The 27,146-nt window shown below is 44.4% G+C and overlaps 1 protein-coding gene across 1 annotated transcript in view; it reads right to left on the minus strand.

Moving 5' to 3' along the window:
• Nucleotides 1-3,426: 3,426 nt before the first annotated feature.
• Nucleotides 3,427-27,146, minus strand: part of PINX1 (PIN2 (TERF1) interacting telomerase inhibitor 1) — a 60,172-nt gene continuing 36,452 nt past the window's right edge. The window contains exon 7 of the mRNA XM_064411574.1: nt 3,427-4,653. Coding sequence (XP_064267644.1) covers nt 4,048-4,653 — 606 coding nt within the window. The 3' untranslated portion in view covers nt 3,427-4,047. The remainder of the gene's footprint in view (nt 4,654-27,146) is intronic.

A 27,146-nucleotide genomic window follows, 5' to 3' on the forward strand; every position in this document is an offset into this window, starting at 1 on the left:
CTGATGAATGCAGCTAATTGTCCTTGCTGAGAGCTGAGGAGCTGGAGGCAGAGAGCACCAGGGCAGCTGAAAGGAGAACTGCAGCCAGGGACACGATGCTGAGCTGTCCCCAAACACTCCACAGAGCCACAGAATGGTTTAGGATGGAAAATCCCTCAGAGATCATCGAGTCCAATCATTCCCAGCAGTGCCAAGGCCACCTCTGACCCACGTCCCCAAGTGCCACATCCACATGGCTTTGAAATCCCTGCAGGAATGAGGAATCCTCCACTGCCCTGGAAACCCCTTCCAATGCCTGGCCACCCTTCCCAAGGAGAAATTCCTCCTGATGTCCAACCTGAACCTTTCCAGGCACAACTGGTGGCTGCTCCCTTTCATCCTGTTCCCTGGGAGTTGTCCCCTCCTGTCAGGGAGTTGTGCAGTGCCAGAAGGTCCCCCCAATCCTCCTTTTCTCCAGGCTGAGCCCCATTCCCAGCTCCCTCAGCCCCTCCTGGTGCTCCAGCCCCTTCCCCAGCTCTGTTCCCTTCCCTGGACACGCTGCAGCCCCTTCAATTCACAAAAGTCACAAAGCAGCTGCATCCCAATGGACTCAAATTCACTTAACCAGAAGCAGAGGTGGTTCTAAAACCTTTAATGGTGTCTTGCACTTATGCTTTAAAAAACCCTGGTTGTTACCAAGGGGCACTTGGGGACCTGGGTCAGTGGTGGCCTTGGCAGTGCTGAGGGAATGGTTGGACTTGATGGTCTTAGAGGGGTTTTCCAACCTTAATGATTCCTTGATTCTACAATTCTACCCCGGTTTTACACTGGCTGTGTGTGAAGCATCAGAGCTGGAACATTTTGGGAGGAAATTCAAGGAATTCTGCCTTTACCACATGTCTGGGCTGTCACTTGAGGTGATCCAGTGTCACCTCCCATATCTGGCTCCAAGGAAAGCTCCACAGTCAGACAAAACTCCAAATGCCCACGAAGTTCACACAGATTTGGGTCTGACAATGGTACCAGGACTATTTTTCCATGGTCTCTACTTCCCAGGGTAGTTTGGTGCCTGCAGGTGCTAACAAGCACAATTCAACCTCCATTATTGCTGCTCTAACACTGCACTTGCCAATCACGTCCTTGGCCGTGGATCCCGCAGCGAATTCTGAGCCTCAAAGCCAAGAACAGTCCTATCCCTGCAAAGAATGGAAGAGCTCAGGAGAAACCAGTGTTGGAATGTTCCCAAAGCAAAAAGGAAAATTTCCTTCAGTCCTTGCTGCCCCGGGGTCACCAAAACTGAAAACATTTTAATATCTGTGCTGGAAGTGCCTCGTTCCCCGTTGTGGAGTGACAGCAGAGCGGGGAGTCTCATTTTCCTTGGTGTCCAGGTAATTTCACTGGGAGCCACCTCATTCTGTGAGCACAATGGATGAATTTATAACAAAAGGCCTCGGAGTTTGAAAGTCTGATTTTCGCGGAAATGAAACCAAGTTGTTCTTTTGTGCTCACATTCTGCTAATTCCACCATCTGGGCACTGACGTAATTCTTTTTCTTGTGCTTTCTAAAAAAGGCCTTCTTGCCAAACCCAGAGTTGGGTTGAAACAGAACTTAAAACCCACTAGAAGCAAACAAACAAAAAATATATATATGTAATTTATTACTCTGAGACATGTTTCTCTTGTTCCAATCATCCATTTCACTGGACAGTATCTGGTAAGAAGAGCTTTTCACTGAGTAATGTTGACCACAAACACAGAGCAGAGCAGTTAAAATCAATTGTTTCTGTCAAATACGAGCAATTTATGATTTATGATTATTTATTTATTATGATTTCCCCCTCCTACAACCACATGCTGAGCTTGGGGCACATTAAAATTCCACATTTCCCAGGATAAAGTGCTGTGTATTTATTGCAGAAATAGAGAATCTTCCATTGGTAGCTGATACTTCCATCTGAGCCAGATTTAAGTCTTGGGTATCCTGAGTTTAACAGGAGCAACAGCACAAATGTAAAGGTTTATTCCTGGTTTTATTCTTCCTGTAACTGACACTGGAATGTGGCCAAGCACCCACAAGAATCAGCACACAGAAACACATGAAAATTCACAGAGGGAACAAACAAACAAGTCCAGCAGTATTTGGAGAAGGAAACCTTATTCCTTGACTAGCACCTTTTTAAACTGAAATCCCAGAGAGGCTGTAAAGTTCAGTTGGCTTAAGAGTTAAAAAATAATAATTGGAAACAATCAGGCTTTTGGATTCTAATAACAAAAATTCCAACTTGTGGTGAGCAAGAAATCAGGAGGGATGCTTCAGTTTAACATAAAACATTATTTTGCTGTCTTCTATCATTGAGAAGATGATTTTTTCACCTCAAGCATGGAGTTTCCTCCCAGCTTGACAATAACTGATGGTATTTGGTGGTATTTCATTCAAGGAAGCCAGGGACAAGCAGATTATGGTGAATAATAATTGTACAGCCTGAAAAGGAGATGCAACAAGGGTTAAAACCCCTGGCATGTGAAATCCAGGGATCTTGTTCTCCTGTACAAGAAGTGAAACCTTATTTTGCTGCAGTGAAGGAGCATGTCCTGAAGGCAGGGGAAAAAAAGGTGCTTTGGAAACCAAGAGATCTTAAAAAAAGGAGTTGAGCTGCAACCAAACCATCCATGTGGTCTGGGTGCTGCAGATGGAGCTTCCTCCACTGCACAATAAAGGCAGCTTAAGGAAATTTTTTTCCCAATTAACATCTGCATCTTGACAATGTTCCTCAGACCGAGTTAAGCAACTCTGCTGAGCTGAGACAATATAAAAATGTACCCATTTTCCTCAGCAGAGCAGCCAATGGGATGTTTTAGATTTACACTGATGAAACCCAGCCAGGCTTGGATGAAATGAGCAGCTCATGGATTTGGGTTCTGGATTCTGCCAGGGTAAATGGCTAGTGTTCAGGGTTGTGCTGTCAGTTTGCTGTGGTCAAAGAAATATCAGAACAGGACACCAGGAAAGTGAATCCTTCATCCCAATTCACCACTTCCAAGCTCACCCATCTCTCATGACAGCTCTAAATGACATTAAAATGCCAAAAGTCATGCTGAATGTTTTAGATCTCCCACAAAACTGCTCGTGGCAGTGCCCAGTTCCAGCATTCCTTATTTCCAGGCTTACAATGAGAAGCAAGCTCTAGTTTGGTTATAAATCCAAACTGCAAGTTTTCAATGTGTGAATGGCAACAGCAATCTGACTGTGCTTTTAAAATCTATTGGTTTCCCAATTTCAGGAAAAAACCTTGCTCTATCCAAGGCAGCTTTCTGGGTTCCAGAGGTACCAGTGAAGAGATCCTGAGTAGTGCCTGGAAATCAAAGATTTAGGTATGGTTAATAAATGAAAAGGTAAATACACATTTCCTTTAGCTTTGGTGCAAAGTTACAACTGTTTGACAATGGTTTGGAGGCACAGGGAGGTCTTTTTTATTTCACCTTTAAGTGCTGACATTCAGGAGCACACTTTTAATCAGAGTAAACATTTTGGGAAGAAACAACAATCACTTTATATGTAAAAATAGATGAATGTAAAAATTAGACACCACTTTGCAAAAATCAATGAAAAAACACCAACAGCTTTGCAAACCCCCTCCTGCTTCCAGAAGCAGAGCTGGGCTCTCACAAGTGAAAACAATTTTAATAAAAAGGCAGTACTAGGGTAATTTTTAATTTCTTTTTTCCTGAATTGAGAAAAACACAGTCAGGTGAAGCAGCAGAAAGTCATCCCCTGACTTTCAGTCTTGATGTTCCCTTTTGAATGTGGCACTGAAGCTCCTGTTGGCCCATCACCAGCTTTTCCCTTGGGAGAGCTGGGTTTAGATAGAGTCTGAATTTAGATCCAGCCTGTGTTTAGATCCAGCCTGTGTTTAGATCCAGCCTGTGTTTAGATCCATTGAGTTTAGATCCAGCCTGTGTTTAGATCTAGTCTGCCCCACTGGAGCTGGAGCAGTGTCCAAGCCTGGATTGGTGCTGTGTTTACACAGAGCCTCCTCTAACACAGACTCACCCCTGAGCCTGAAAGGGTTAAATGTTCTTGCAGTGCTTCTTTTTCTTTCTGGGTGCTCCTTCCCCACACTCCCCTGTCTCCTCTTTTTGCTTTTTGTGCTTCTTCTTGTGGCGTTTCTTCTGCTTTTCCTCCTGCTCCTCTGCGCTGAGTTCCTCCCCCTCAGACATTCCCACAGAAATTTCTCCATTGCCTATATTTTCATCACAACTGATATTTTCTTCTTTGTTCTCCTCTTTATGTTTCCTCTTTTTTTTCCTTTTGTGACATTCATTGAGTGGATCATCCAGTTCTTTTCCATTCAAGCTCCCTGTCTTAGCCTTTTTCCCTGGTTTCTCACAGTCCTCTGTCCTTTCTGCCTCATCATCTCTTTTCTGCTTCTTCTTTTTCTTTTTGACTTTGGTTTCCAGCTCTTCTGAAGGCTCCACAGCTTCTTCAGCTGTTGGGCTGGAATGATCCACCTTTGGTTCTGTTTCCTGCTGGGATCCCTTCAGCTTTGCCATGCGCTTGGCAAAATATTCCTGGACAGTGAGAGCACTCTTCACTGTATTGGAACCATCTCCAGGGCTGGAGAGCCAGTTGTTCCTCTCCTTCTCTTCCTGGGAGTCAGGATCAGCAATATCCTCCTGCAAGGGAACAGACAGGAGCAGGAGTGAGTCAGGAGTCATGGCTTTAAACACAATGCTCGTTTTTTGCACACTAATAAGGAAAATACTGAAAAGCAATGTTGAGCTTTGAAAATTAACTGTGAAAGTACAGATTTGGGTGGAAGTGAGGCAGCCCTTAATGTGAAAGATGCTGTAGGTTTAGGGAAAAGAGGTGGCAGGAGGGAAGGCAGCAAGAGAACACAAACCAAGACAATTTTCAGTTGTTTTGAGTTCCTTAGTTTACCTACTCCTACGTAACTCATGTCTACCACTGCCATACTTAGTACATTACACCGACTTTACAAAGCACATGTCTCTGCAAGACATAAACCAGCATGAAAAATGATCCACTGCAACCCATTAGCCTGTGGCACAAAGGAAATCCCATGCCTGGAATAACTCTTCAGCAAAGAACTTGTAATCCAGGGAGCAATCCAGCATTGAGGCATCTCTTCCATCTTATCTGATCTTTGGAAATGTTTGTTTCAGAGCTGCTCTGCTGTCAGGGTGTCCCAGATGTTGTTATTTAAACAGGCTCCATTTGATCACACGTTATCAGATGGCACAAACAACATCACAGGTTACATCTTACAAGGTTTCTGCAGACATGAAATAAAGAGCTGCTCATCTCCAGCTGCAGGTGAAGAGTCTCCTTTCTAGAAAGGAAATATTAAACTAAGAAATATCAAACTAAAAACAAAGTACAGCTCTGGAGCTGGATGTTATGGATGGCATGAAGAGAATTGACTGAGAAAGCAACAAATGCCACAAGATGGAAATGTATAATTTGTTAAATTATCTGACATTTACAAAAGAAACAAACCAGAAAGGCAGCTGAAATTAAGGCTTGTTCACATACATACCAAAGCACTCAAAACAAAGCCTTTGTGGTATAGCCTTTTGCTTGGCAAAAGTCACAAATGACTCCTGGAAATGTCCCAAATTTTCACAGAATCACAGAATCATTCAGGTTGGAAAAGAGCTCCAAGGCTATAGAGTCCAACCTGTGACTGACCCCACCTTGTCACCAGCCCAGAGCACTGGGTGCCACATCCAGTCACCCCCTGGACACCTCCAGGGGTGGGGATTCCAAATCTCCCTGGGGCAGCCCCTTTCCAATGCCTGACTGCCTTTTCCATGAAGAAATCACTCTTGATGTCCAACCTGACCCTCCTCTGGCACAGTTTGAGGCCATTTCCTCTCATCCTGTCCCTGTCCCCTGGCTGTCCCCTCCTGTCAGGAGTTGTGCAGAGCCACAAGGTCCCTCCTGAGCCTCCTTTTCTCCAGGCTGAGCCCCTTTCCCAGCTCCCTCAGCTCATTAATTGTTTTTTTAAAGCCTTGCACACACCACAGGGAACCAGGTACCTCCTCTGGATGGGAAAAACTGGGAAGGATCATGTAGAATCCTCACCAACATCTGCCCTACAACTCCTTCCTGAAGGAAAAGGGATCCACAGGGATTACAGTCAGAGATAATTCCCTGATTTTCCATTCATAAATGCATGGAGGGTAAGAGCATCCCTCTTACCCTCTGCCCACACATCCTGAATCCTGCCTGCCCAAATCAGAGCAGTCAGATTTCACAGCCACTTTCACTGCCATAACCTGATACTTGGGGAAGGCCAGCAGAGAGCTGGGAGATAAAACCCCACTTATCTCAACACTTTGTAGTTATTGTGTGATGCTGCAGATAAGGGACCTGGCTCTCTTGAGGGCATCATTAAACTTGCTGGCTGAAGCGGGGTTTATTAGGGTTTGTGAGTAAGGTTTTCCAGGTCTGGCTCCTTATGCATCCATAACCTTTACTCCCATGAGCAGGAATGCAAAAATTGGTGTCATTAGTGATGCATTACGAGTGGTGATTTCCTCATCCATCTGCTTTCAAGAGAGCTATTCCAGTGGAACGAAAGTAAGGCTGCACTTGAGATTCCAGTGATATTTGTGTGGGCACTTATCAAAATTAGGGACTTTTCTTGTAGGGATATGTTATAGTGTTCCTGAAGGGTTATGAAGTAACTGAAACTATTTGACTTCTGGCAAAGAAGCCTGAAAAGGGATGTGGAACATGGGGAAAAAACAGGATGTATCCACACACGTCTCCACACAGGTTACATTTGAAGGGGGAGCTGCAGCAGAAGTTTAGCAAGACAGAATTCCCAGGATAAATGAGTTGAGCTATATTTATATTAAACCTGTTTTTAGTAACACCTAACCCAACAGAGAATCCCATGTCAACACAGGATCATTTAGGTTGGAAAAGAGCTCCAACACCATCAAGTCCATCCTGTGACCATCCTTGCCACCCAGCCCAGAGCACTGAGTGCCATGTACAGGCCTTCCTTTCACACGTCCAGGGATGGGGACTCCAAACCTCTCTGGGCAGCCCCTTCCAATGTTTAACAACTCCTTCCATGAAGAAATTTCTCCTGTGTCCAACCTGAGCCTCCCCTGGTGCAACTTGAGGCTCTTTCCTCTCATCCTGTCCCTGTTTCCTGGGAGCAGAGCCTGACTCCCCCTGGCTGTCCCCTCCTGTCAGGAGCTGTGCAGAGCCACAAGGTCGCCCCTGAGCCTCCTTTTCTCCAGGCTGAACTCCTTTCCCAGCTCCCTCAGCCCCTCCTGGTGCTCCAGCCCCTTCCCCAGCTCTGTTCCCTTCCTTGGACATGCTCCAGCCCCAGGTCTCTCTTGTTGGGAGGGTCCCAGAGCTGTCCCCAGCACTGGAGGTGCCCCAGCAGTGCCAGCACAGAGGGACAATCACTTCCCTGGCCCTGCTGAAGCCCAGGCAAACAAGGTCACTTTCCTTCCCCCCAGAGCAGGATTTTGACACCCTGGATTGCAAAAGGACAAACAGACTCCCAGGTTTTCAGCCAGAACCATTTCCCTCCCCACCCCGATGTGTAAAACACACTTGGGCTCAGAACACCCTGGCCAACCAGGAAAGGATTTTCTCATTGCCTTGGTGACTTCAAGTCCTGACAACTTAATTACTGTAATTGAAGGCAAATATTACTTGAACCCTACACATGTCTTTCTTTTCATGAAGTACATTAGGCATAAAAACAAATGTTCCTTTGGTTAAGCAGAGGAGTTCCAAAGGTATGTACGAGTTTAGAAAATAAGAACCTTGCTCAGAAACTCCTTTATTGATAAGAATTTTAATAACCATGGCCCACTGAGCACAGAACTAACAGGGCATGGAGACAAGCAAAGAGGTGCCAACCCTAGAAAACCTCTGAGTTTAGGAAAAGTTTATGTAAAACCATAAATCACCTGGAAGGGCTGTTAAATGCCAAGATATTCTTGCTTCTGTGGTGTACCTGTCCCAGTAGCCATGGGAACACTGCTGGACTCTAACCAGGGGTTTTCTCTAACCCCTCACAGTTTATGTAATTCCTCCCCTGCTTGACCCAACACAGAGAAAAATTTTGAAGAAAAATAAGGCAGATATCCCTAGAAGTGGATTGTGCTGCTAAAACTTTTGAAAGACAAAACTTTCAACAGATAAAAGACAGAAAAAAATATTCTTGCTCCAGAGAACTGATGATCAGGTAATAGGGAAAGAGCAATTGTGCTGGAACTGGAGGGAAACCTGAAGATTGGTCTTTGGAAATGATGTTTGCTCATGCCATGGGTTCCGAAATTACCCACAAAATCAAGCTGAGGAGATGCAGTTAGAAGGAATTGGGAATAGGGAATTGGTAGGATGGTCCCAAGCAAAACAAAAGGACTGCTTGAAACATGGTGTTAAATGTGGAATGAGTAAGAGGAAACAATAGGAAAATTCAAGGAGAGGTTGGGAAGTGCACAGGAAGAGATGAAGGTCAATTACAGGCAGAAGTTCCCTGTAAATATCATCTGTTTATGTAATTAGTGAAATGTATGGAAAATAATCTAAAGGACATAAAGCACTCCATGTACCACCGTGTTTTTCTCTGCCTTTCTTTGCTTGCTGATTAAGTCATTAAGGGAGTACACTAAACTTACAGAGGGAAATCCTGGTTCCCTTGAATCCTGCAGGATCAGGATTGCATCTCTAGGGCATTCCACTCTCAGAGCACCTTTCAGTTATTTAGTGAAAGGAAAAAAACAGGGAGTTATGGTTAATTATCAAAGGAATTCACATCAGTGAAAACAAGAAGAGAAGCCTAAAGGGAGAAGGATTTAGACACCTCATGAAATCAAATGGGTCTGCAACCCAACCTGGTCTAGTGGAAAGTGTTCATGGCAGAGGTAAGAATGGGATGAGCTTTAAGGTCCCTTCCAACCCAAACCATTCTGGGATTATTATAATTAATATTAAAAAATAAGGACTGCACCTGCACGTTACCCTGGGAGGAAAAGTGAGACCATGTGCAAAGCAAAGGGTGCTGACAACATACAGGAGCAAGAGAAGCAGCCTGGATTAATTCAGAGAAGTTCCTCTCCTCTTCAGAATGCAAGTATTTCCTTTTTAGCACTTAAAAAATTAAAACAGGGGAATAAAAGAATCTCTTATACCGTCTCTGTCTGCTACATATGAACTACTATTGCTTAAGCCCAGTAATTTCACATGACTTTGCTTTGTTGGTAGTAATTCACAATGATTTTGTGAAATCTGATTCACAAAAACGACACAAAAGGCAAAGTCCAGAAGGGATGAGCAAAAAGACAGACTAAAGCTAAACTATTTCAGTAGGATCTCACTTAAATGACAAAAAGTGGGCTGCATGAAGCACACGGAGCCTGAGTTCCGTGGAAAACACAGGATCACTCTTAGCTTTAAAATGCAGCCACCGCTGTTCTGCCTTTCTTACCAACTTCATTGCTGAGCAACTGTAACAATAAGATTAAAATAATCCTGTTCTCTTCCTGCTGCTTCAGATCCTCACTGAGAGGTTGGTAGGACCACCATGCAGTGCACAAAACTTGAGAGGCAAGAGCTGAGGGCACCCCTGTATCTTTCCATCCCAGGAATGGCTGCAGACAATTCCTGAAGAGTCACTCTGGAGCTCTGCAGACATCCACGATGACAGAGTCTTGCTTCAAGGAGCTGACAACTTCAAGTTAAGTACAAGCATTAACATTTGGATTGGGATCAAACAGGCGAGAGGGTGAACAAAGACCTGTAGCCTGATGAGTTTAAGCAGGATTAAAATAAATACATGCATAAATATGGCCACATACCATCAGTTCTGCAGTCAATTCTGGCATCAGAACAGGTACCCAGGAGGCTCTAATGCTTTTAATTTACCTGATTAAAATTGGTTTATTGCAGACAGCATCTTATGAAGAGGTGATGAGAACAGACTCCCAATACAGAAAGGGCTGATGCAAAGGGAAAACGGGACAATTGTCTCATGAGGAAAAGGACAAGCAGCAGATGGAAATTATCCACAGGAAAACTTTGCCAGTAGGATAAATCAGTACATTTGTGAAGCCTGAACAACCACTGGGAGTCTCAACCACTGAAAACAACTCAGACAACTACCAGGGAAGTGTTAGGGGGAGTTAATCCTTGCTTGGAATGGAAAATGTGGGATCTGGACTCCAGAAGCATCTTTCAGTCCTGTAATGCTTCAAAAACCTAAGCAGGGATACAATTTGACCTCCCGGTGATCACAGAATTGTTAAAGATGGAAAAGCCTTCTCAGACCATTGAGTCCAAAAATTCCCCAGCACTGCCAACCCATGTCCCCAAGTGCCACATCCAGAGAGATTTTAAATCCCTCCTGGGATGATATTTCCACCACTTCCATGGGCAGCCTGTTAAAATAATGAGGGTTTAATGAAAGAGATGAGAAGCAGGGATACTCAACCTGGGCAAAAGTGTTAAAAATTCAGGTCTCCTGCAAATTATATTTGTTGTTGGCCATGGTGGTGTAATCACCAGGACATGCCACATATCCATAGGAAGGTTTAATTTTACTATGATTTAACCTGAGCACCAATAGAACAATGAATCCACTGATGGCAAATGGAACGAGAATCCTGAACGTCCAATACCTGGGTGACATGACACTTATTAAAAGGACAAGTTCCAATTATTACAGAGAAGCACTTTCCTGTTTGACTCTGATAAAACAAATTCTATGCCATAATATATTGAATCATCAGCTGTGTCTTGCAGTTGATATTAACTTCTACACTCCACATGAGCCATCAGCTGTCTCTAACCCAGCAAGGACAAGGAGAGAGGTAAGGAAGTAATTAATGGTAAGGGGACAAGGAAAAATGTTTTCCACAGAATTATGAAGATCCATTTTTGCTACACTTGCAACTACAAAAGAGCAGATTGTTTCTCTAGCAATCAAAAGGCCAAGGAATTTTATTTTAGTAAATCTATGCCTAAAATAATCTGGAGGTTATTAATAGAATCATTGACCTCTGGAGCAGAACTACTGTGAGTGCTAGACCAGCTCCACTTTTTTTTTAGTGGAGTCATGGAAACCTCCAAAGACAGAGGTTTTACCATGCTTCAGGATATCCCTGTTGTGATTACAGAATTGTGGAAGGGTTTGGATGGGGAAAGGACTTTAAAGCCAATCCCATTCCACCCCCTGCCATGGGCAGGGACACCTTCCACTATCCCAGGCTGCTCCAAGCATCATTCAGCCTGGCCTTGGATGTGGCACCACATCCTAATGAGGAGGTTTTATCACACATAACAGCCCCCATTTCAGCCCACTGCAGCAATCTATAGGTGCTTGATTTTCAGTTACCTTGTATTTGCTGATTCCATTTTTATTTCAGTTTTAAATTCTGTGGTGATGCATTTCTATTAAAACCATATCCAAATTCCCCCAGTCTGTCTCATCCTTCTGTTTTACATTTTTGTCAAAAGCTCATCCTGTACCTCAGTACCTCAGCAAGTGGTCAATTTTAGCAATTTTCATTCACTCTTTTAATTCACACAACAGAAAACCCCCATCTCTCTTGCTGAATACTCCTGGTACGCAAAATGCCATTTGTTTGTGGTACAAACAATCCATTTCCAGGGGTGTAGGAAGAGCTGGAGCCCAGCCTGATCCCATCAGTGAAACAGGAGCTTCACAAAGCTGTGACACTCAGCCAGGTTTTGCCTCCAGCCTGCAAACACCAGCGGAACAGGAAACAACAGGGTTGCAAAAGTGCAACGGATTAAATTTTGGCCAGGGACGTGATTGCAAGGATAGTCCTGGGGATTCATTCCAGCTGTCCTGAGCAGATCCTGCTCAGGCCACAGCACCTGTATTTCCAAGGGCAGCTTGGGAATCCCAGCACTGTGTCCCACAGGGCACACACACACACACACTTCCTCCTACTGTTCTTACACTTTTCAGGAAAAAGAACACAATTTATTTAAGTTATTGCACAACAAAGGCAGAGAGTAAAGTCCAGGAGCTGAGGCTAAGGGGGAATACACACCATGGGGTAATTCCCAAGAGGTGCAGAAGGCTGAAAGCACATAAGGAATGAGTTAAAAAAACTCAACACATGGCAGAGAAAATCCTTTTCATATCTTGAGAAACACTCAGATATCCCTGTGACATCTCATTCCACTCCAGCTCCTCTGCTGAGGCCAGCACAACCTCTTTTCCTTCACATTTCCCTGCAAATTACATCTCTGCCTTAGACTGGATATAAACAAAACTACTAGAAGAGATTTCCCCTAGGATCTCTCTATTGGCACGATGCAGAGATCCAAACACAGTGACTTCATCTTCTCAAAAAGCACCTAAATCAATTTTAACTGTTCTGTTCTCACCTTGAATAACAGAGGAAGTACAGTCCAGCAAAACGAGCACAGGACTGGGAAGGTCACATTTCCCAAGTTCTCTTCCCAGCTGCTGGGAAGCCCTGGAGAAATTATTCCCTCCAGCTCTGGCACAGGTTATCAAAGCACAGAACATGCCTGATCAACTGCATGAAACTCACAGCAGAGCTGAGAGTTTCATAAAGTGTTTGTAAGGTGCTTTGAGATCCTTCAGAGAGGTATCCCAGATGAAAATGGTTGGAAATAACCCTCAAATTCCACTCATGTGCACCTGGGGTTGGGACACTGAACACAGACCTGACCCAGCAGCACTTCTGTGACAGATCTGTGAGGAATCATACCACCAGGAGTCTCAGATACTGTATTGTAAAGGAGTGGGCAGGAGAAAAATAATGGAATGCTTTGGGTTGGAAGGGACCTTGCAGCTCATCCAGTCTCATCCCCTGCCACCTCCCACTATCCCAGACTGATCCAAGCCCTGTCCAATCTGGCCTTGGACACTTCCAGGGATCCAGGGGCAGCCACAGCTTCTCTGGGCACCCTGTGCCAGGGCCTCACCACCCTCACAGGGAACAATTCCTTGCCAATATCCCATCCATCCCTGCCTTCTGGCAGTGGCAAGCCATTCCCTGTGTCCTGTTCCTCCATCCCTTGTCCCAAGTCCCTCTCCAGCTCTCCAGGAGCCCCTTTAGGCTCTGGAAGGGGCTCTGAGCTCTCCCTGGATCCTTCTCTTCTCCAGGCTGAACAACCCCCAGCTTTCCCAGCCTGGCTCCAGAGCAGAGGGACTCCAGCCCTTGGAACACCTCTGTGGCCTCCTCTGAATTTGCTCCAGCACCTTCATTTCTTTCTGCTGTCGGCCCCAGGGCTGGAGGCAGCTCTGCAGGTGGGGTCTCACCTGAGCAGGGCAGAGCAGCAGAATCCTCCCCTCCCCTGCTGCCCACACTGGGGATCAGCCCAGGATGCAAATCAATGCAGATTGTTTTGTTAATCCCGAATCCAGACTCTCAATGTCTAAAAAGTCTTCAACAGTCCAGTACAGTTATCCCTGTCCTCAGTTCTGTGGGTACTGTGCCATGCTCAGAAGCAATCCAAGCCTTCTCCACATTTCCTGGGCACTTTTTATTATCTCTCTGTGATGTGTGTAATGGAATGGGCAGCTGCTATTAAGGATTCAGGAGACCAAACCCTCGCTGATTCTCGAGTTCAGGATTTCTTCCTGTGCTCCACAGATACAGAAGATCCCAAAAGAAGTAACAAGTGGGCTTGGCCAGCCAGACTCTGAATACAAGCAAAGGTATCAATGAGGGCTCTGAAGGTTTGGGATGCCGAGAGAAAGAATGGAATAAAAACCATTGGAAGCACCCAGAGGAGAGAAAGGAGTTCTGGTAGCAATTCCAAGGCAAGCACAGTCACAGCATCACAGCTTTGGCTTCTGGCAGAGGAAACTGCACATGCTTTGAAATCTGAAAACAACACCTGCCTATGTCAAACTCCTCTTCTGGCTCTTTTCTAGTAATAAATGTGAAAAAGCAGATCTGTGTACAAATAAACTGCTTTCAGGAGCATTCAAAGCTGGTAATTTAAACCAAAACTTCTCTCCTTTCTCCTTCCCCTCAGAAAATGCTTCTCTCTCAAAAGGAAAATTGACACTTGAGCCTCTTCTGTTCCTCTGATCTGAGAGGGTGATTTGTGGGAGAACTGATCCACAGATCCAAACCAGCTCAGACCTCTGGGCAAGGGGACAGACATTTCCTGTTTTTCAGCACCAGCAGTGGCCCAGGAGCCCAAGAAATACCTTGTGTCACTTTGTTGTCACTTTTTAGTGTGCCTTCCTCAGGCTTGGTTCCTTTCCTCTAAGCAGGTGCGAAGGGGGACTCAGAGCACAGGGAAATGAATCAGAACTTCACAATTTGGGGCAGGACAGATCAGAAATACCATAAATACCAGCAGGGCCCTCCTGTGCAGGCTAAAAGACAGATGCAGAAACACAAATAGCAAGAATGAGAACTAAATTTGAAATACAGCAGGGCTGTATGTGCACATTTTTTTCCTTCTCTCCCATCTATAATGGTCTGAAGAAAAGAGTTGGTCTGAGGAATGGGATTTATTTTTTAAGGAATATCATTCATGCAGTGTGCCTACAGTTCATGAGGATCTTACCCTTGTTTTCAAGGATTCACAGAGCACAACCCAGTGGCTACAAACCAGCCAGGTACAACCTCTCTGCAGCCTTTTTTTTTTTTGATAAATTCCTGCATTTCTTCCTCATTTCTGTCTTTAGTATCAGTGCTTCCTTAAACAACTCTTCTGACAATCAGCTCCTCAGATCAATTCCAACTGGGACTCATCCTCCCCTCCAAAAACCAACACAACTCTTCTCCTCTCAGCTTCAAAATGCTGCTCCAAGTGTTTCCCTACCCATCTTGCCCGTGTCCTACCTTACCCTCTCGCTATCTGAGATGTGTAACATCCTGCCCTTGTTCTGTCCATCATTTCCTTGCAAGCTCTCTGGGGAAGCAATTAGCCCACTTGTGAGCACTCTACAACGTAATTAACAAATAATAACCACTGAGAAATGTAGGCCAAAAAAGCCAAGTTATCACAGCCCCATTTCTGCAGAGACTTGCATTGTTCTGTGCTCGCTTGCAGCTTCCAAGTTCCTGGAGGCACAGATTCTCCTCCAAGGCAGCACAAAAGCAAAGGTGAACGCTGTGTTTTAAAGAAGACGTAAAATGTTCTGACTTTATTTGGATTTTCAGGCTTTGCTGCTTTTCCCCGCTCATTAACACGACCAGTTGTGAGTATTTACACAGAGAACACTACAATAAATCTCAGAATTGGAGGTGAAAGGCTCATGCTTTGGTTCTAAATTAACTCTGGCAACGGAGCACCGAAGGAAGGCAAGACAGGATGACTGTAACCATGAGCAAGATGCAACACCAGTAATGACATCATTTAGGATGAAAAAAACTGCTGGAGGAGACAAGGACAGAACCTATTCTTGGGTTTCCATCCACACACCCCACAACAGCCTGTAGGGAATGGTAATAATTATCAGGGAAAGCCTAAAAACTTGCTCTTATTTCAGCAGCAAATAAAATATTTCCAATTCCTGAAGCTTCCTACTGTAAGACAGCTCTTCCAGGCTCCTGCACACTTCCTAGGAAGTGTTATAATCCTAGGTATCCCTTCAGTGCTGAAAAATAAGGTGTCAAAGCAATTAGACAAAGGTTTCTAATGAGGCTGAAGCAGAATGCTGCTGGGGAGCCAAGGAAGCATAAAGGAAGATGAAGAAAGGGAAGAAAAGGACAAATGATCAGTTTGAAGTGGTTATTGGGATAGAGAAAGATAGCACTGGAAATGTACAGAGAAGGAATAATGTTGAGGAAAGAGGGGGAAGAAAATATGTGGTTAAATCTCCACATTTTACATCCTTGAGTAGGTCAACAATGTTGGGCATATTCTGAAATTCTGATTTTAGATCCACCCACCACTGATCCTGTCCTGAAACACCAAACTGAGGTGTTCCCCACTGAGAACAGGAAAGTGAACAGCACATTTCAGCCACAAAGCAGCTGGAAAACCTGTAATGGAGCAATTGGCACTAATTTATGGATAATCCCTGGAGCCTGAGAGTGCCAGAATGTCTCACCCAGCCCTGCAGCCTGAGCAAGACAGAGCACGTCTGCTGTGACCTGGGACAAAGAATCCTCATGGTCACTTTGTGAAATAATCTGCCATCCCTGGCACAACTTTGGCTCTGTTAACCTGTAGAACAACTCACCTGGTTTAACCCTAGGTCATTTGAGGAGAGAACAGCTCAGATCAGCACATACGGGACAGAAATTTCCCAGGTCTGCTTCAGTGGCAAAGGAAATCTTAAATGTCCAAGAGGAGAGGTCTTGTCCTTCAAAACTGATAAAAAGCCACAGAATAGCTGGAACTCAGTGATCTTTAGGAAACCTTCCAACCCAAGCCCTTCTGTGATTCTCTGATGCTATAATGTTGAGCCACATTGTAGCCTCACAGTCAGGATCTTATCTCAGCTTTTCTGCTCATGGGCAATACAGTCCTGATCTCCCAAATATTAAAGGTGAAAACATTTGATTTATTCTTGTTTCACATTCGTATCTGTCCAACCTGCTCTTGGGTTTACACTGAATTCCTCTCCTGAGTAAGGAGCCTCATTTTCCACCTTCAAACCCATCCTTGGACTTCTCTGCCTTCGGGCTGCTTTCCATGGCTGACCTTTGCATTTCTGCTCTGCTTTTCATGGAATCACAGAATGGTTTGGGTTGGGTGTGGGAACATAAAGCTCATCCAGCTCCACCCCTGCCATGGGCAGGGACACCTCCCACTAGCCCAGGTTGCTCCAAGCCCTGTCCAATCTGGCTGTGAACACTTCCAGGGATCCAGGGGCAGCCACAGCTTCTCTGGGCACCCTGTGCCAGGGCCTCACCACCCTCACAGGGAAGAATTCCAATATCCCACCTATCCCTGCCCTATGGCTGTGGGAAGCCATTCCCTGTGTCCTGTTCCTCCATCCCTTGTCCCACATCACTCTCCAGTTCTCCTGGAGACCCTTTAAAGCCTTGGAAAGTGCTCTGAGGAGTCCCCGGATCCTTCTCTTCTCTAGGTGAACACCTCCAGCTCTTCCAGCATGGCTCCAGAGCAGAGGTGTTTTCCCTTTTTTTTTTTTTAATTGTTTTGGTGATGACTGCATCTCTGGTTTTGACCTGGTTGAGTTTTAAAGGCACACTTGTCTTTCATTACACCAAGTACGAGCTTTATGGAACTGCATAAAGATTCTGCAGCAATGCAAAAAAAACGACAATGAGAAAATCCCCGTGCCTGCAATTCCAGATAGATTTCCTAGGATTTTATTATTAACACTTTGTGTAATGCCCTGAGGGGAGTGAAGAGCTCTGAGGTTGCCCAGTGAACCACACAAAACACAGAACCCTGTGCCCCAAGGGACTTGCAGGTTCAAGCTCTGAGTGGGTACAAAACAATACAAATAATTGCCAGGTAGGCGACCCTGCAGGCAGCGCTCGCGTTCCAAGCCGGAAAGTCTCCTGGCACAGGAGCTCTGGAAAAGGAGTGGGAATAGGATGCTTATCACAGCTCAGCAGCAAACTGCTCCAGGAATAAGCAGCAAAATGAAGACTCAAGAGGAAATGTCAGATTAAAGGGAAGACCAATTTGTTCCCAACGTCTCACGTGCTCCTAATGCTCTGCGGTCTGCAGGTAAGCAAAGGAAAACAGAATTGTGGAATCACTGAGGTTGGAAAAGCCCGCTGAGATCACTGAGTCCAGCACTGCCAAGGCCACCACTGGCCCATGTCCCCAGGTGCCACATCCACAAAGTTTTGAAATCTCTGCAGGGATGGGAACTCCAGCACTGCCCTGGGTAGCTGTGTCAGGGCTGGACAACCCTTTCCACTTTTCCTAATATCCAATCTAAACCTCCCCTGGAGCAGCTTGAGGCCATTTCCTCTGGTCCTGTCACTTGTCACCTGGAAGAAGAACCTGACCCTCACCTGGCTGTCCCCAGCACCCTCCTGTTTCTCAGCTGTGGGAAGTTGTTCTGTTGAGAGGGAAGTGCTGTTGGTTGGGGTCTCAAATCCATAATGGAAGGCTCTGAAGAGCTCAGTAAGAAGTCCTAAGTGTCCTGAAGCAGAGAAAAAAAAACAGACGCCAAACAGCAAAGAAATTCTTGCTTGATGCATTAAAATAGTGTGGAAAAAAGGGAAATAAAGAATCACAGAATGGTTTGGGTTGGAAGGGACCTTAAAGATCATGGGCAGGGACACCTTTCACATTCCCAGGTTGCTCCAAGCCCCATCCAACCTGACCTAGGACACTTCCAGGGATGGGAAATGTCTCCTCATCCAGTTTCAATGGTTGCTTACCCCCATTTCCACTCTAAAATCCACCTTAAATCTTCTTGCTAATTTTGCTTTGCCTCCTTCCAGTTAATCCTGCACTGCCCTGTTCTTTCCTTGGGTTTGCCCTCTGCTGATCCCTCCCGCTGCCTCCAGAGCTGGGTGGTCCCTCCACCACCAACTCATCCCATCTCAAATCCCTGCAGTGACTGAGCAATGCCAGCTCAGGTTCATTCCCCTCATTACCCCACACTTAATGCCCTGAGAAAAGCAGGAGGGTGGAGCCACAGAGTTCTCCAAGAACTCATTCCAAGCACAGGTGAAGGTCACGGCTGCTCCGAGGTGGGAGCTTTGTTTTTCATTTAGGAAAGAATGGTTGTGGTAACTGAAAGCAAAGCAGCTCCACTTCCTGTGGCTTTGGATATTGTGGCTGGATGATCCTGGACCTGATAAAGCTTCTGACAGGTTCTGATAGAAGGTGTAACTGTGGTTATGGAGTTTTTAACACCTTTTCTCTATGTGGATTCTCTGATGTCGAATGATACATTTGAACCCAGCTGGGAAAACAATTTGTTTTTCCTTTTCATGCAATCATTTATTTTCACAAAGAGTAGGAACTTCGTATTTGTGAGGCTGCTGCCTGTGGATTGTGCCTCAAATCAGTGAGAGAGGATGGAATAGAACAAAAAAATCACAGAATCATGGAAACACTAAGGTTGGAAAAGTCAATCCAGCACTGCCACCATGTTCACTCATAAACCACATCCTCAAGTGCCACATCCATGTCTTCTAAACTCTTCCAAGGATGCTGAGTGTTCAAAAAACAATGACAAAAAAAATAATCTATTCTTTAACTGACCTGGAAGCCAGGCTAAAAATGAAGCAGTCCTTTAAGCAGTTGAAATAAAACCAAAATAATTCAGTGTTGATAAATAAAAGAAATGCACCTGGATAAAATAGAACCTAATATGAAATAGTATAAAATTAAAAAGTCAGGATGTATTTCAGCAGTTCATCCAGCCTGTTACTGGATGTTATTGATGTTTCTGCATGTCTAAACACCATATCTAAAAGAAGCTGGACAATTTAGAAAGCAGTATATCACACAGATAGAGGTTAAAAAAAATCCCTATAATGCTGATTGGTCTAAAGCTCCCCAAAATCAAGTGTGCCAGAACTATTTACCATTGATTCCAGCTACCCATAATCTGATTTCTCAGACATTTTTCATCACCTTCATTCAAACACGACTTGTGCTAAAAGGAGGTGCTGATTTAAGGTGGAAGTGAGGCTCAATGAGAAAAAGGAAAAGAGTGACAACAGTACAAATAACCACTAAAGACCATTTAGAATAATATTTTGTGCTGAAGCAGACAAGAAGCAGCCACAGACCCTCTTCCAGAGAGGAAATCACCTCTGAAAAAGTGGCAATGACATCCAAATGGAAGCAGTGAGAGTAAGGTGCTGGTGGCACCCATTAACATGACTATTTTTGCAGCAATCAACACCTCCTGAAGAAAAAAAGCAAGAATCCATGCTAAGTCATAGGTGGTAAGAAGCCAACACATCACTGAGGAGGAAAATTGTTCAATTATTATCCTGGGTATGAGCATTGCAAATGCAGGCACTGACATCCGTGTTACAACCTGTTGGGGACCGCAGCATGTTGAAGGGATTAAAAGCTAATGACAGGCCACCATCCCTCTTAAAATCCAGTGCCAGGCCAGGGGCTTCCACTTTCTCAGCTGAAATATCCACAGTTGCAACATCAGCCCGTGTTGTTTGTTCCTAATGAAAGAGGTGATTCACTTTCTTTCCAGGAGCTGCACTGTGAAATGTTGATTAGAGTTTGAACCGCCCCCAAAATTTAAAGCAGAGTGGAAAAAGAATACAAAGTGAGGTGTAAAAGGAGATGGGAGTCGAGGGGGAAATCAAAGCAGGGAATTCACCAGGAGGTAGAGATTTTATCAAAGCGATTGGTTCATTAGGCAGAAAATCTGACTGTCATTAAGACGGTGCTGCAGTGCTTTTTGTTAGTGAGTTCTTCAGGGCAGACACCTTTGTATTTCTACTTGTAAAACACCAATTAGTACCTCGGGCAGACTACAAACAAATCAACATTAAAACAAAGCAGTGAAACAGAACCATTTGTATCTCCTGCTAAGCCTGGAGTCACCAGGGCAGATTAAACTCCCTGGAGAGAGACCACATTCTTCATTCCCTAATAGTCTTCCCCTTGTTTGCTGCACACGTGTAGGAGTTAAAAAGCACAAATTTGGATTTATCTCTCTGCTTGGGCTCAGAGGGGGTTCACCATGGGATGCTGCTTTGGGAATTCTTGTTACAAGTTTTGTGCGTGTGTATTCAAGCTGGTTTTCAATTAATAACAGTGTAATTGTTGCAAAGCCCACCCAGCACTGCCAGCACCACTGCTTTCCCCACGTGCAAGTGAAGGTACCTGCTCAACAGCCTCTGAAAGGCCACATTTGGGAATTAAAGAACAGCTGGAAGGAGCCAGACTTGGTTCAGTCTAGTCCATTTGGCTGGAATGGGAAGGGTTCCTGACACTGTCTCCAGAAATTCAGAGGGGGTTTCCTTATTCACTTCCAAGAAGAATTTGGGAGGGAATTTACTTCTGTGGAGGATCCATTTCCTCTGATCCTCATTCTTGTTCCCTGGGAGAAGAGCCTGACCCCCACCTGGCTACAATCTGTTTTCAGAGAGTTGTGCAGAGCCAACTGAGCCTCCTTTTCTCCAGGCTGAGCCCCTTTCCCAGCTCCCTCAGCTGCTCCTGCTGCTCCAGCACCTTCATCTTTCAACCTGCCCTACCCACCTTCTTCTCCCCCCTTCCTACACACACTTTCTAAACAACATTAAATGTCTTTTCCGGTTTAACTCCCTAAAATATGTTCAGAGGAAAGGTCAGGCACAGCAACAATCTGCTGGTTCAGGGTCACAGTAATGGTTAAGATGCCAGACTACAGATTCAGAGTCTGAGCCTGCCATGATTCACACTGAGGGCTGGTCAGGTTATACTCACTGTAAGGAGAAAAATGGTAATTTAGCCTTGATGATTGAGAAAACCTGAAAATCTGCCAGCCTCATCTCTGCCTGGAGTGCCAGTAGCTATTAAAGCCTTAACCAGGGACACAGGCAGGAATGCATGATTTGGGGTTTATGATTCCTGGAGCAACATGAATGTCAAAGGTTGGGAGAGAACGATGGTCTCACCTCCATGTTCTACTCCCTGTGGTAAAGAAATAATGATTGTAAACAGAAGCAACAGAGATGCATTTTTTAAAGAGCTGGAGAAGCCTTTCCATGTTTAGTCAGGCACACAACAGCCTGTGGAATGAGCATTTTGATGTAAAAGAGCACCCATAGTGGGATTTTTAAATACATCTGTCAAGACTCACGTGAGCAGAGCTGATCCCCCTCAGAGAAAGGGTGATGGATTTCATGAGCTCTTAGATCCTTTCCTAAATTACCTCCCGTGTAAAGAAACCTGGACGGCAGCTTGGAAATGGATTGAGAGCTCTCCTGAAGGAGTTAACCATTCAAACAGGTAATCTCTGAATTTTGAAAGAATTTGGCCACCAGAGCTACTTCCCTGCAACAGTTCCGAGGAGCTGCTGCCAATGTTAACATCGGGAGGCAGCTACTGACAGGTTTCATTTTGCCCAGTCTGATGCTGCTATTGACACTCATGCAGACAAGCCAGCACAAACAGGAATAAAAGGCCACCTTCCATGGCAACACTTCTCCAGGAACTAAGGAATTTACTGACAGCCCTGGCAGCTGGTGGGATTTGCTTCCCAAATGTCCCGGGGCACGGAAAAGCTGATGGGACTCACGTAACAACGGCTCCTACCACGCTGCTGGGCAGTTCCAGAGATGAGTGACAGCCTCTGCAATATCCAACAGGAATTACTGGGTAATGTGGCCTTTCAGGCAGTGGCCAAGTGATGTGGAAGGTTGGGGATAAATTCCCAGTTGCAGGTCAGGGTACTTCTGAGAGGACAAAAATTTTTGCAGAACCAACAGCTACTCGGATTTTTCTTCAGGCTCGACAGCAAATGGCAAATTTCTTACACAAGAGTTACTGGATGGGGCTTGGAGCAACCTGGGATAGTGAAAGGTGTCTCTGCCCATGGCAGGGGTTTGGAATTAGATCATCTTTAAGATTCCTTCCCATCTAAACCATCCATAACTCCAATTTCTGCCTCTGCATCTTCTACCCGTGTTCACCACCTAACCACGCAACTCTGTGCTAGTGCAGAAGGTGAAAGTGATTCAGAGGGAGGAAGCTGAGCTCATTTTGCCAAGTCCAGGGGAAGGGTGAGCTCTGTACAAGAATGTTCCCTCCCAGACTGGGATCTTCACACCCTGTGCTCAGACCAGTTCCCAGTTTTCCTGCCTTGGAGAAAAGGGGATGTGGGTGTAAACTGGGAGCTGAACTCCCAGCTCCAATTCCTCTGCTTCTCAGAAAACTCAGCATCCCTATATTTGGGTTTTGAATCTAAAATTTAGGCCTTTAGTCCATCACTAGTTTGAAGAAAACCCCTATTCTCAGCAAATTTAACCTGGTCTCAGATTCAAATGACTTTAGGAAAAGCTTTTACAGCATTCCCCAGAAGTTTGCTTTGTCTTTAAAGCAGAGCTGACAATAATGTGAATCCTGGAGAGCAGAAAGTCATGGAAGAACAACAATGTAAAGGTTTGAGGGTGATTTTGAAAACACCAAAAGACCTGCAGAGGCAGCTGAGAGCCTGCTATCAATGACAGATTAGCCAACCCCACGGGGTACAATTTGCATCTGATTCACAGGGACTGGAAGAGAACTAGGAAATTGAGATTATAATGGGATTAATCACATGACTGCAGGGATCCCATTCATCCTGCTGCTGAAGGCTCCTAGAGCTGCTCTGCACTGCCTGAGCTGCATTTGGGAAGTTATTTGAGGTTTGCTGGGACAGGAATATCAGATTGGAAGGAGGGAAGAGATAAAAGTTTACTGGTTTTCCACTCCAAGCCAGCCTTTATCAAAGTTATGTGACCACGAGCTGAGATTAAGTACTGTAGTAAACCTCAAATCCCAGCCTAGAGCTGAAAACCTTTGAGATTTAATGCTACTAGTTCCTCCAGCCCTCACATTTGCTATAAGTGACTGTTAAAAAAAAATAAAACAAATCAATCATTCTGGAGGAACTGTTGTGAATCCTGAAACAAAGGGAAAGGATGAGATCATCGCTGTTTCTTCAGCCTTGGTGAGGTCTCCAAGTGAACATATGAAGCAGATGAGACTTGCCTCAGCAAGGCCTGCCAATGTCAGAGCAATAAATAAATGTTCAGAGAACGAGGCTGCACCTTCAGCTGATGTGAGCTGCTGTCAGAGCTGGGAAACCTGTGGAGTCCCAGGATTTCTGGGAAAATGAAGATCTGGCTCTGCACTTCTCTGAAGGGAGAATCCAGAGCAAAGCCACTCTGGAAAGGGTCAGCCTGCCAGGCAGGCACTTAATTGAAACAAAAACACTTCCAAAGATTCTTTCCCATTGTGATCCTCTGTGTTGAACTTGGCATTGCCATGGAGTTCTTGGGCTGTCCTACACCAGGGACACCAAGGCCTGGGAAGCACTGAAGCAGTTTGTCCCAAACTGTTCAGCATCAATATTTGATGTGAGGACTCCTGGTTTTCTTCCTACATTTCTCTTCCTGGGCTTTGACCACTGAGGGAGATTTTCACATGGAGCCAGAAGAGCTGGGACTTTCTGTGCCTCTCTTAATGGTGAAAATTAGGAATGAACCCTAACTGTTATTAAGTGTAACAAATGAGCTGCTCTAACCAATTCCTAACAGTGTTTACAGTTTTCCAAGAATTGGTTCCCAACCTGGAGTCACAGCCCAGGCCTTGGCACAGCTCCAGGCACACCGAGGCTCAGGCATTCCTGGTGGAAGGTTCTCTTTGCTCCAATTCCCACTCCCCCTGCCTTAGACCCTTCACTTTTAGGTCACTTCTAGGTCTTTGTTGTCATAAAGACAATACATAAAAGAATGTTCATCTGTAACAACACTGTCCAAATAACCCCTTCTCTGAGGACAATTTTTGTCTGACCTTTGTTCCAAATCTGACAGCAAAATTCTGATTTTATAGAACTCTCTTGGAATACACTTTTTTTTCTTTGCCTTTTTTAAACTTAATTCACCTTCTGGTGAAAGCCTAAACAAACAATTAGAAGTCAGGCTGAATTTATGCCCTTTGGGGGAAAAAAATCACCACAATATCTACAGAGATGTCTATTGACCCAGCAGTTATCAGAAATGTGGAGGTTTTTTTTTTATTATTCTTTCTGGCACAAACCCAGCTTTCTAAACAGCCAGTGACCCACTTTCACCTAGCTGGCCTCTGAAGTTGAGAGAAGATTCCTACCCTCTGGACGCTGGAGGCTCTGTTTGAAGTCCCTGCTGTCAGGAGATGGTCAGTTTACGTCTCCTGTCCTAGGACAGGAAAAGGATGCACTCTCAGCTCCATGTGTTGCAGAGAGATAAGCACAAAGATTTCTGTCCTATGCCCTTATCAGCTTTTCCTGCTACTCTCCAGAACAGACACCACCAAGGCTGGCAGTAAAAATTAAACTTAAGCAAGAGGAGGACAAAAAAAAAAAAAAAGAAAAGAAAAGAGAACTATTTCTCATAACTGTAATTCAAAAGATTGAAGTTTTGGGAAAAAAGCTGTGCTGGGATTTTTAGGAGTACTGAAAACCACCTAAAATCTTCTGTGTTCTCAGTGCAAACTGACCTACTCTGACACACCCAGAACGACTTAGGGTTTAAAAGATATCTCACGACTGAAATAACCTTTACTACATGAGAATGCTTCCCCTTGCAAATAAAACCAATTAGCTGGCAAAAGGACATTCCCTGCATATGGAAATGATAATGGAATTACAGAATGGTTTGGGTTGGAGGAGACTTTAAAGATCAAACTGTTCTACCCCTTGCCATGTGCAGGGACACCTTCTACTAGACCAGGTTGCTCCAAACCCCATTCTATAAATTAATATTTTTACTTCATGGTTTCTTTTGCTTTTTCTTCTGCTCCCTCTTTCTCTTATGTTCCTTCATTCCTGCCACCTCATTTTCTTAATGTGCAGGACAGGCTAGACAGAGCCTCCAAGGATTTTGGGTTATCTCCCATCTTTCCATCTTCTGCCCACATAGGATTTAATTTATGGGTGCTTCAGTCTCCACCCTCTATAAAACTGCAGTTACTTCTTGTTGAAACATTGTCAGCCATAAGTGAGATGGACTCAACGTGATTTTAGGAGGCACCTTCAAGTAAGACTTGAACATAAAGGTGATAAATAAATGTTCCAGATGGAAACCAAGTGTCCAGCTCTCCACAAAGCCCCACCTGGATCTACTGATGTAGAAAAAACCAAAAACCATCTAGCAAATACCCGCATAAAATTCCCAAATTGCTGTTTTAGAAACATCAAGAATTGCTCTTATGCTCCTCCCCAGCCCTCAATATCATTATTAAAATCACGGCTGCACTGTCAACTTATAAATGGAAACAATTTTAGAAAACACCCCTCATGCAATTGCAGCAGCTGTTAAATCCACATCACAGATGTCACAGGGTGCCAAAAATGGGGGGAGAACTTCACGGATGTGAGAGGGCAGAGGAAGTTCTTGAGCACTTCAAGATTCCCAAATTCTGGATTTACCAGTTTATTCTAGGACAAGGTGTTTTGGGGAGACGTTTAAAAGAACAGTCCAGTTTCATTTTTAAAAGCACACAAGATCCTAAAATATACTAACTTTCCAGGTGATTGAAAGAGTTTACTCTGTATCTATACAGAAGAACATGTGGAGACCCAAAATGAACAGAGGTCAATGAAGAAATAATCAATTTATTGAAATTTTAGGCAAAGTAGAATTTCCCTCTTAGAAGTTCCTGTTCCTCCTCCTCCTCCTTAAAAGAAGCTTCTAAAGTTTTGCTTTTAAAATAATTGTGTTGCTGATACATTTTTACCCTTAAACATGACATAGTGTCCCCATTAAATGAAAAACACTTTTCTGCATACATGGAACAACAAAACTTATGTTAGTCTTGTTACTCTGCTATTGAGTAAAGAATTCAAAAGGCAAATCAGAAGAGTTCAGCACTTCTCCAACTTTGTTCTGCTATTTCTCTTTAAGTTCTACCACAATACAGAAAAATTTCCTCACTCAAACCTCGTGCAGTAATACAAAAATAAGGAAATTATGATGAAATGCTCATTGGGCAAGACAGGAATTATAGTGATGGCACAAAAAATGTCAAATATTCCTTCAAACTGGAATGGAAGAAGTATTTTAAGACTCTAATCACATGAAAGCAGCATTGAGTGCAGGGTTCAGGATAAACCAGCATGTGTGTGTGTGTTTGTGTGTCTGGGTGTGTTTATCCCTGGATATCAGACAGGACAGGAAAGGAAGAGTTGAAACACTTGTCCAGAAAATGCTCAAAAAGAAAACACAGCCAGGACAAATTTAGCAGCTTTACTTAGCTGGGATATCAAAGGCAGAGCTGACTGGAAAAGCAACCACCTCTCAAGAATGGCAAAATAAACTCAGCAGAGTCTCGGGAGGAAAACCCGGATCAGAGGCTGGATTTTGTTAACTGCTGCTGTTTTGGGTAAGTCAGGTCCTTTCTGACACTGCTGAGATAATCTTGTCGAAGAACAACAAAAATGAAAAGCCAAAAAAAAAAAAAAGGACAAAAAGACAGACACAGCCATTTCAATTTCAGGGGGGAATCTGTTTGGTAAAGTGGCTTTGAGGTGGTGTCTGAAGAAACAAAACTCAGAATGAAC

The sequence above is a fragment of the Passer domesticus genome, chromosome 3, assembly GCF_036417665.1.
Source record: "Passer domesticus isolate bPasDom1 chromosome 3, bPasDom1.hap1, whole genome shotgun sequence".
In the NCBI taxonomy this organism is placed as follows: domain Eukaryota; kingdom Metazoa; phylum Chordata; class Aves; order Passeriformes; family Passeridae; genus Passer; species Passer domesticus.